The following is a 10,261-nucleotide window of genomic DNA, read 5'->3' as shown; positions in this document are numbered from 1 at the left end:
ACAGTGCATTCGAAAGGTATTCAGACCCCTTCACTTTCTCCACATTTTGTTACGTTACAGCCTTATTCTAAAATTGATCAAACAAAAACACACAATACCCCATAATGACAAAGCAAAAACAGGTATATATAAATCTCAGCAAAACTTATTTACATAAGTATTCAGACCCTTTACTATGGGATTCGAAATTGAGCTCAGGTGCATCCTGTTTCCATTGATCATCCTTGAGATGTTTCTACAACTTGATTGGAGTCCACCTGTGGTAAATTCAATTGATTGGACATGATTTGGAAAGACACACCTGTCTATATAAGGTCCCACAGTTGACAGTGCATGTCAGAGCAAAAACCAAGCAATGACGTCGAAGGAATTGTCCGTAGAGCTCCGAGACAGGATTGTGTCAAGACACAGATCTGGTGAAAGGTACCAAAACATTTATACAGCATTGAAGGTCCCCAAGAACACAGTGGCCTCCATCATTCTTAAATGGAAGAAGTTTGGAACCACCAAGACTCTTCCTAGAGCTGGCAATTTGGGGAGAAGGGCCTTGGTCAGGGAGGTGACCAAGAATCCGATGGACACTCTGTCAGAGCTCTAGAGTTCCTCTGTGGGGATGGGAGAACCTTCCAGAAGGACAACCATCTCTGCAAAACTCCACCAATCAGGCCTTTATGGTAGAGTGGCCAGATGGAAGCCACTCCTCAGTAAAAGGCACATGACAGCCCGCTTGGAGTTTGCCAAAAGGCACCTAAAGACTCTCAGACCATGAGAAACAAAATTATCTGGTCTGATGAAACCAAGATTGAACTCTTTGGCCTGAATCCCAAGCATCATGTCTGGAGGAAACCTGGCACCATCCCTACTGTGAAGCATGGTGGTGGCAGCATCATGCTGTGGGGATGTTTTTCAGCGACAGGGACTGGGAGACTAGTGTGGATCGAGTGAAAGATGAACGGAGCAAAGTACAGAGAGAACCATGATGAAAACCTGCTCTCAGGACCTCAGAATAGGGGGTAAAGGTTCACCTTCCAACAGGACAACGACCCTAAGTACACAGCCAAGACAACGCAGGAGTGACTTCGGGACAAGTCTCTGAATGTCCTTGAGTGGCCCAACCAGAGCCTGGACTGAAAATAGCTGTACAACGACGCTCCCCATCCAACCTGACAGAGCTTGAGAGGATCTGCAGAGAAGAATGGGAGAAACTCCCCAAATACAGGTGTGCCAAGCTTGTAGCATCATACCCATTAAGACTCGAGGCTGTAATCGCTGCCAATGGTGCTTCAACAAAGTACTGAGTAAAGGGTCTGAATACTTATGTAAATGTGATATTTCAGTTTTGTATTTTTAATTCATTTGCAATATTTCCAAAAACCTGTTTTTGCTTTGTCATTATGGGGTATTGTGTGTAGATTGATGAGGGGTAAAAAAAAAACGATTTAATCAATTTTAGAATAAGGCTAACGTAACAAAATGTGTAAAAAGTCAAGGGGTCTGAATACTTTCCGAATGCACTGTAAATATGGGTTGTATTTACAATGGTGTTTGTTCTTCACTGGTTGCCCTTTTCTTGTGGCAACAGGTCACAAATCTTGCTGCTGGGATGGCACACTATGGTATTTCACCTAGTAGATAAGGGAGTTTATCAAAATTGGATTTGTTTTCGAATTCTTTGTGGGTCTGTGTAATCTGAGGGAAATATGTGTCTCTAATATGGTCATACATTTGGCAGGAGGTTAGGAAGTGCAGCTCAGTTTCCACCTCATTTTGTGGGCAGTGTGCACATAGCCTGTCTTCTCTTGAGAGCCAGGTCTGCCTACGGTGGTCTTTCTCAATAGCAAGGCTATGCTCACTGAATCTGTACATAGTCAAAGCTTTCCTTAAGTTTGGGTCAGTCACAGTGGTCAGGTATTCTGCCACTGTGTATTCTCTGTTTAGGGCCAAATAGCATTCCAGTTTGCGCTGTTTTATGGTAAATTCTTTCCAATGTGTCAAGTAATTATATTTTTGTTTTCTCATGATTTGGTTGGGTCTAATTGTGTTGCTGTCCTGGGGCTCTGTTTGTGTTCGTGAACAGAGCCCCAGGACCAGCTTGCTTAGGGGACTCTTCTCCAGGTTCATCTGTCTGTAGGTGATGGCTTTGTTATGGAAGGTTTGGGAATCGCTTCCTTTTAGGTGGGTATAGAATTTAACGGCTCTTTTCTGGATTTTGATAATTAGTGGGAATCGGCCTAATTCTGCTCTGCATGCATTATTTGGTGTTGTACGTTGATATACAGTATGTGGCTGTTTTCGCTGCATAATATTTAGAAAATGTCATTTTGGGGTTTATAAAAATGTCTGCTAAATGCTAACTCCCGTTCTTATAAGCTTGTGGCAAAGCTACTAGCTAGCATATAGAAATCGGTGGTAATGTAATGGAAAGGCTTGCTTCTTTTTATAATGCACTCGGTGGATTCATAGATTCTACTTGTAGAAGCAAGATGTCCCCTAGAAGCAGTGATGCTGACAAAACACACAAGCCAGCAGCAGTCAGCCAGTCAGTCAGCCAATCAGCCAGCAGCAGTCAGCCAGTCAGTCAGCCAGCCAGTCAGTCAGTCATCTGGGCATCAATAGATCGTCTTGTTGTCTGATACAGCACCGACCCAGGTCAAGATGTCAGCTCATTACCACCATTAATCACTTTTTACCATAATGTCAGACCAATTTACTCCCATGGACACAGACACGAACAGACAGACAGATAGACAGAGAGAGAGAGAGCGAGACATCAGTGTATTGACGTGGTGTTTAGTGCCCTGGGCCCCATGGATCCCTAACAGACATGCACTCATCATTCACAACCAGACACACAGGCCTTGGACTACTGATCATTCACAACCAGACACACAGGCCTTGGACTACTCATCATTCACAAACAGACACACAGGCCTTGGACTACTCATCATTCACAACCAGACACACAGGCCTTGGACTACTCATCATTCACAACTAGATAAACAGGCCTTGGACTACTCATAATTCACAACTAGATACACAGGCCTTGGACTACTCATAATTCACAACTAGATACACAGGCCTTGGACTACTCATCATTCACAAATAGTATTTTCTGATGAAGAACTCCCAACATTATCAGGATAAATGTGGCAAATAGGATTGTCAAACCTCCAATGGAATGACATGTGAGTCAACAGCTACCCCTAGTGGACAAAATGGAGGAGGACAGAAACAGTACGTACAGTAACTCCCTGGACTTACAGAGAAGACAACGTCATACTCTGACCATTTGTCATTTAGTAGATGATCTTACAATTAGTATACAATCAGAAGCCTACTACTTACAGATAAGACAATGTTATGTGTGTGTACTTACAGAGAAGAGAACATCAAACTCCGGCCCTGCTAGTGGTCCATCCATCAGATCTTCAAAGTAGTCAGCCAACGCATCCAGAGTCTCATCTGCTAGCTTCTCATAGGCTGCCTCGCTGATCTCACTGGGGAGGGATAAACACACAGGGTTAGGGTCAGAATGAGGGTCAACAACCACAGAGGCTGAATTTTATACAAACTGTATTTGGCATGTGAACTGAATGTCCACTCACTGGCCTGAAAATAACTTAACCCAAATAGAACACTGCCTCCTGTACTCCCTGTTCACCCATGACTGCGTGGCCACGCACGCCTCCAACTCAATCATCAAGTTTGCAGACGACACAACAGTAGTAGGCCTGATTACCAACAATGACAAGACAGCCTACAGAGAGGAGGTGAGGGCCCTGGCGGAGTGGTGCCAGGAAAATAACCTCTCCCTCAATGTCGACAAAACAAAGGAGCTGATCGTGGACTTCAGGAAACAGCAGAGGGAGCACGCCCCTATCCACATCGACGGGACCGCAGTGGAGAAGGTGGAAAGCTTCAGGTTCCTCGGCGTACACATCACTGATGTTCTGAAATGGTCCAGCCACACAGACAGCGTAACAGCGCCTCTTCAACCTCAGGAGGCGGAAGAAATTTGGCTTGGCACCTAAAACCCTCACAAACTTTTACAGATGCACAATTGAGAGCATACTGTCGGCTGTATCACCGCCTGGTACGGAAACTGCACAGCCCGCAACCACAGGGCTCTCCAGAGGGTGATGCGGTCTGCCCAACGCATCACCAGGAGCAAACTACCTGCCCTCCAGGACACCTACAGCACCCGATGTCACAGGAAGGCCAAAAAGGTCATCAAGGACAACAACCACCCGAGCCACTGCCTGTACACCCCGCTATCATCCAGAAGGCGAGGTCAGTGCAGGTGCATCAAAGCTGGGACCGAGAGACTGAAAAACAGCTTTTATATCAAGGCCATCAGACTGTTAAATAGCCATCACTAGGCGTCTTCCACCCGGTTACGCAACCCTGCACCTTAGAGGCTGCTGCCCTATGTACATAGACTTGAAATCACTGGCCACATTAATAATGGAACACTAGTCACTCTAATAATGTTTACATACATACAGTGAGGGAAAAAAGTATTTGATCCCCTGCTGATTTTGTATGTTTGCCCACTGACAAAGAAATGATCAGTCTATAATTTTAATGGTAGGTTTATTTGAACAGTGTGAGACAGAATAACAACAAAAAAGTCCAGAAAAACGCATGTCAAAAATGTTATAAATTGATTTGCATTTTAATGAGGGAAATAAGTATTTGACCCCTCTGCAAAACATGACTTAGTACTTGGTGGCAAAACCCTTGTTGGCAATCACAGAGGTCAGACGTTTCTTATAGTTGGCCACCAGGTTTGCACACATCTCAGGAGGGATTTTGTCCCACTCCTCTTTGCAGATCTTCTCCAAGTCATTAAGGTTTCGAGGCTGATGTTTGGCAACTCGAACCTTCAGCTCCCTCCACAGATTTTCTATGGGATTAAGGTCTGGAGACTGGCTAGGCCACTCCAGGACCTTAATGTGCTTCTTCTTGAGCCACTCCTTTGTTGCCTTGGCCGTGTGTTTTGGGTCATTGTCATGCTGGAATACCCATCCACGACCCATTTTCAATGCCCTGGCTGAGGGAAGGAGGTTCTCACCCAAGATTTGACAGTACATGGCCCCATCCATCGTCCCTTTGATGTGGTGAAGTTGTCCTGTCCCCTTAACAGAAAAACACCCCCAAAAGCATTATGTTTCCACCTCCATGTTTGACGGTGTGGATGGTGTTCTTGGGGTCATAGGCAGCATTCCTCCTCCTCCAAACATGGCGAGTTGAGTTGATGCCAAAGAGCTCCATTTTGGTCTCATCTGACCACAACACTTTCACCCAGTTCTCCTCTGAATCATTCAGATGTTCATTGGCAAACTTCAGACGGCCCTGTATATGTGCTTTCTTGAGCAGGGGGACCTTGCGGGCGCTGCAGGATTTCAGTCCTTCACGGCGTAGTGTGTTACCAATTGTTTTCTTGGTGACTATGGTCCCAGCTGCCTTGAGATCATTGACAAGATCCTCCTGTGTAGTTCTGGGCTGATTCCTCACCATTCTCATGATCATTGCAACTCCACGAGGTGAGATCTTGCATGGAGCCCCAGGCCAAGGGAGATTGACAGTTATTTTGTGTTTCTTCCATTTGCGAATAATCACACCAACTGTTGTCACCTTCTCACCAAGCTGCTTGGCGATGGTCTTGTAGCCCATTCCAGCCTTGTGTAGGTCTACAATCTTGTCCCTGACATCCTTGGAAAGCTCTTTGGTCTTGGCCATGGTGGAGAGTTTGGAATCTGATTGATTGATTGCTTCTGTGGACAGGTGTCTTTTCTACAGGTAACAAGCTGAGATTAGGAGCACTCCCTTTAAGAGTGTGCTCCTAATCTCAGCTCATTACCTGTATAAAAGACACCTGGGAGCCAGAAATCTTTCTGATTGAGAGGGGGTCAAATACTTATTTCCCTCATTAAAATGCAAATCAATTCATAACATTTTTGACAAGCGTTTTTCTGGATTTTTTTGTTGTTATTCTGTCTCTCACTGTTCAAATAAACCTACCATTAAAATGATAGACTGATCATGTCTTTGTCAGTGGGCAAACATACAAAATCAGCAGGGGATCAAATACTTTTTTCCCCTCACTGTATATACTGTATTCTATTCTACTGTATTTTAGTCTATGCCATTCCGACATTGCTCATCTTAATATTTCTAATATTTGTATATTCCTTAATTCCATTATTTTACTTTTAGCTTGAGTGTATTGTTGTGAATTGTTAGATATACTGCACTGTTGGAGCTAGAAACACAAGCATTTCCCTAGACCAACAATAACATCTGCTAAACATGTGTATGTGACAAAGAAAATGTGATGATATTGTAGTAGAGCGTAATACTGCAGTTCCTTAATGTTGCCACGAGGAGCTTCGCAAGAGATTAAATGAGATGTGTCATCAATGGTGATACTACACTTAGCTAGCACTCCTCTAGTATCCCACAGTACCTTTCCCTTATCTGAACAGCGTTTTCCTCTGTCTGTACTGGTGAAGTGACATGTAGAACTCTCCTCTGTTCTCCTCCTCCAGTTCTGCTATCAAGCCACTGGGATAGAGAAACACACAGATAGGGATATCATTGCATTGTATAGTATAAAGTGCTGTGGCAAAAAATCTGTATGATATCATAGTTCCCTAGACCAGCAGACAGTCACCAACCCTGGTACTGGATCTTGCACAGTGTATGCAGGCTTTTGTTCCTGCCCAGCATCACCAACATCTGTTCAACCACTGTCTTGATGATGAGTTAGTTGAATCATGGGTTGTTAGTGCTGGCGGGAACAAAAAGCCCACTCACCCTGTTGCTCTCAAAGACCAGAGTTGATGACCACTACCCAAGGTGATGTACACCTGGCTGGCTTCTCCCTAGTCACAAAACGTGGTGATGTTATCAAAGTCAGATTTACTAGGCAAGCTCCTCAGCTGACATCAAAAACCAACAGTGTTTATCAGTGGGACTAGTAAGTAAATTGACCTTTGATGAACACAGGGCACTCCACGAGATCACAGGCTTAGATGTGTCATTTGTTGGAGACCAGGTTCTCAGACAGCGAGAGTTTCCCAGGTGCTGAAAATGAGAGAAGGCAATATCTGTTATTGCATCTTGTATGCATGATTCAGTTGATAAACACCCGCATTTTTAAAGGTGCTACACATAGGATATATATATATATTTTTTTAAACCTTTATTTAACTAGGCAAGTCAGTTAAGAACAAATTCTTATTTATAATGATGGCCTACCCTGGCCAAACCCTCCCCTAACCCGAACTACGCTGGGCCAATTGTGCGCCGCCCTATGGGACTCCCGATCACGGCCGGTTGTGATACAGCCCGTAAATTGTAATTTCAGAAAATGTCCAAACATCTGCAGTAATAGTGGCATGAAATTGTATGCACTCACTAACTGTAAGTCGCTCTGGATAAGAGCGTCTGCTAAATGACTAAAATGTAAATGATAGTGTTTCACAGTATTACTTACCCGCCAGCAGGGGCGGTGTGTTCATTAGGGCGATATGAGCGACGCACTGCCAAACGGGAAAAGGAAGGGATTTTTTTTCTAATCAATTATATCACGGCAACAGTAGTTATCAGTGTTCTAATCTAGACGTCTGATCTGCCACTAAATGTCCAATCAGGCTAAAGTCGTGCTTCAAATGGCCCCGCCCCTTTTGGGGCGATTTCAGTCAGGTTGAAAATCGCCCCAGAAGTCTCTCATAGACTCTCATGTAAAATCTATTTTTTTCAAATATCAGAGCTTTCAATACAATCTCTATGGGTTCCGGGAGGGCTTGCACTTACGCGCTTTCGTCATACGTAACATAACCATTTATTTTTATTATTTATTTTATTTTTTGGTCATTTAGCAGACGCTCTTATCCAGAGCGACTTACATGAGCAATTAGGGTTAAGTGCCTTGCTCAAGGGCACATCGACAGATTTTTCACCTAGTCGGCTCGGGGATTAGAACCAGCGACCTTTCGGTTACTGGCACAACGCTCTTAACCACTAAGCTACCTGCCGCCCCAAGAACCATGAACGTAACTAAGAAAAGAGCGGGTAGCAGCGTCAATCAATTCACGTACTACTGTCAAGATGGCTAGCGTTCAGTGCAACTCTATTGTCTCTATGAAAGAAGTTCCTTTTTGTCGGCGAACAAATCAAGATAAATTGGCAACGAAACAATTAGGACCTCCCAGACCAAATTTAATAATTCAACAGGTTTCTACTAAAGGGGGAAAGTCCTACACCCGAGGATTTTCCAAAAATTGGTACGAACGAAAAACCTGGCTAGCAGGCTGCGATGTAGCTAATGCAGTCTTCTGCTACCCCTGCTTACTCTTTCACCCTGAAGGCGGCACGGCAGACAGCACCGCTTGGACAGCGACTGGTGTAACGGACATGCACCATCTTTCAGAAAAGATTAAGAAACATGAGCTGTCAAAGACCCACATGGATAGCTGTTTGAGATTGTCTGCTTTGGGGAGAGTGAACATTGCCACTCAACTGGATGAGGGATACAGGCTAGCTGTCCGCCGCCACAACGATGAGGTTAGCAAGAACCGCCACATCCTCAGCCAGCTAATCCAGTGTGTGAAGTTTTGCGGAGTGTTTGAGTTAGCTTTGCGAGGCAAAGATGAAACTGAGGGCTCCACCAACCCTGGTATTTTTCTTGGACTTGTCAACTTTGTGGCACAATTAGATGAGGTGTTTTATGGAAATGCATATTGTTTATGCAGTGTTGAGGAATGTGAAAGAACACCCTTGATTATTTTTACTGTGATAACTTATTTTGCTTTTGTAAGCCAACACTTTTGAGATCAGTCAATAAATGCTTCTGGTAATGACTTATATGCTGCCCCTGTCTTCATGTTGTTGCTGGACATATCTTTTTTTAAATGTGTGTAGGTCACCTAAATCATCAGAAATATTGCCCCCCCTGAGAATTTTTTCAGGAGCCGCCACTGCCCGCCAGTGTTGTGATATTCGCCTATTGATTTCTCCCACCGGTGCAGCATCCATTGTCAAAATAGGATAGGTCTTCTGACTTTGTGGCTGCGTTGTCAAGTAGAAATCGCTCCGTCATTTCCTGGTTACTAAAATTCTACACCCTTCACTCAATTTCAGTTTATGTGAGAAAACAAGCACTAAATAGTGTGTGTGTGGGGGGGGGTCTTATACCATCTAAATATCTTTCCCATAACAACAAATACTGTTTTTACTGCTGTTTGAAGCAGGTGGACCAAAACCGAAAGTAAAAGGCTCAAGCACAAGTCATTCAAAAACAAATCCCCCCCCTTTCCCCTAACATGGCAGAGACTGGAGCCTTTTATTTTCGGTTTTGGTCCACCAACTTAAAACAGCTGTAAAAATGATATTTTTTGTTATTGAAAATATATTTCGCAGCTATTTAGAAGGTACAATGATTCCCTACAGCATTCAGTACTTGTTTTCTCACATAAACTGAAATTGAGTTAACAGTGTAGAATCTTAGCAAATGATTAGGCGAATATCACAGCAAATCACAAAACTGGCGGGTAGGTAATACTGTGAAACACTACTATTACACTATTACTGTAGATATTATGGACATTTTCTGAAATTACAATACAAAAATCCCCCCCAGAATCCTGTGTGTAGCACCTTTCAAAGTCAGTAGCTAAGTTTACTTTCCCGTGGAACCAACTAGACAAACGGTAGGTTTAAATTAGAGTTTATTCAACATTCTGACAAAAGGACATCTCCCATTTTCGCCCAGCTATTTGGTGGCTATAATCTTGCTAGCTAACGTTAGCTGTTACACAATGATGGCGTTTGCAAAACATAGCTAGCGGCGTGGCAAATATGACATTACCTTATTAGACAGATATCTGGTCCCTTGTACACATGTCATCGTTCTCTGCTGTATTCTATAGCTCTGGTCGCGTATGAATTGATAAATACATAGTTTTTTAATGGATAACCTCTGCATGTTCGCCTTTCAGTGCTGCTGATCTTGTTATCAACTTGATTGGTAATGTCTGTTCGGGAACCTTCTACTCATGCCTGTTTGGCGGTTTACTACAGCCAAAAAGTCATAAACCCAGTCTATTCTTCAATTTCTCTTCCTAAAATGTGATTTTAACCCTAACCTTAACATACTGCTAACCCTATGCCTAACCCTAACCTTAAATTAAGACCAAAAAGCAAATGTTTGTTTTCATGCATTTTTGTGATGTAGCCAATATTGACTTTGTGGCGG

At 43.5% G+C, this 10,261-nt stretch overlaps 1 protein-coding gene across 1 annotated transcript in view; it reads right to left on the bottom strand.

Moving 5' to 3' along the window:
• Positions 1 to 10,020, bottom strand: part of fxn (frataxin) — a gene marked incomplete at its 3' end in the record, with an annotated part of 13,902 nt that extends 3,882 nt beyond the window's left edge. The window contains exons 1-4 of the mRNA XM_084180415.1: positions 9,875 to 10,020; positions 6,997 to 7,089; positions 6,470 to 6,567; positions 3,377 to 3,497 (exon numbers count right to left, since the gene is read on the bottom strand). Coding sequence (XP_084036541.1) covers positions 3,377 to 3,497; positions 6,470 to 6,567; positions 6,997 to 7,089; positions 9,875 to 9,991 — 429 coding nt within the window. The 5' untranslated portion in view covers positions 9,992 to 10,020. The remainder of the gene's footprint in view (positions 1 to 3,376; positions 3,498 to 6,469; positions 6,568 to 6,996; positions 7,090 to 9,874) is intronic.
• Positions 10,021 to 10,261: the final 241 nt, after the last annotated feature.

This window comes from Coregonus lavaretus, assembly GCF_964263955.1.
Source record: "Coregonus lavaretus genome assembly, chromosome: 17".
NCBI lineage: Eukaryota > Metazoa > Chordata > Actinopteri > Salmoniformes > Salmonidae > Coregonus > Coregonus lavaretus.
Note: the sequence above shows the minus strand (reverse complement) of the source record. Positions and strands in the feature narration are given on the sequence as shown.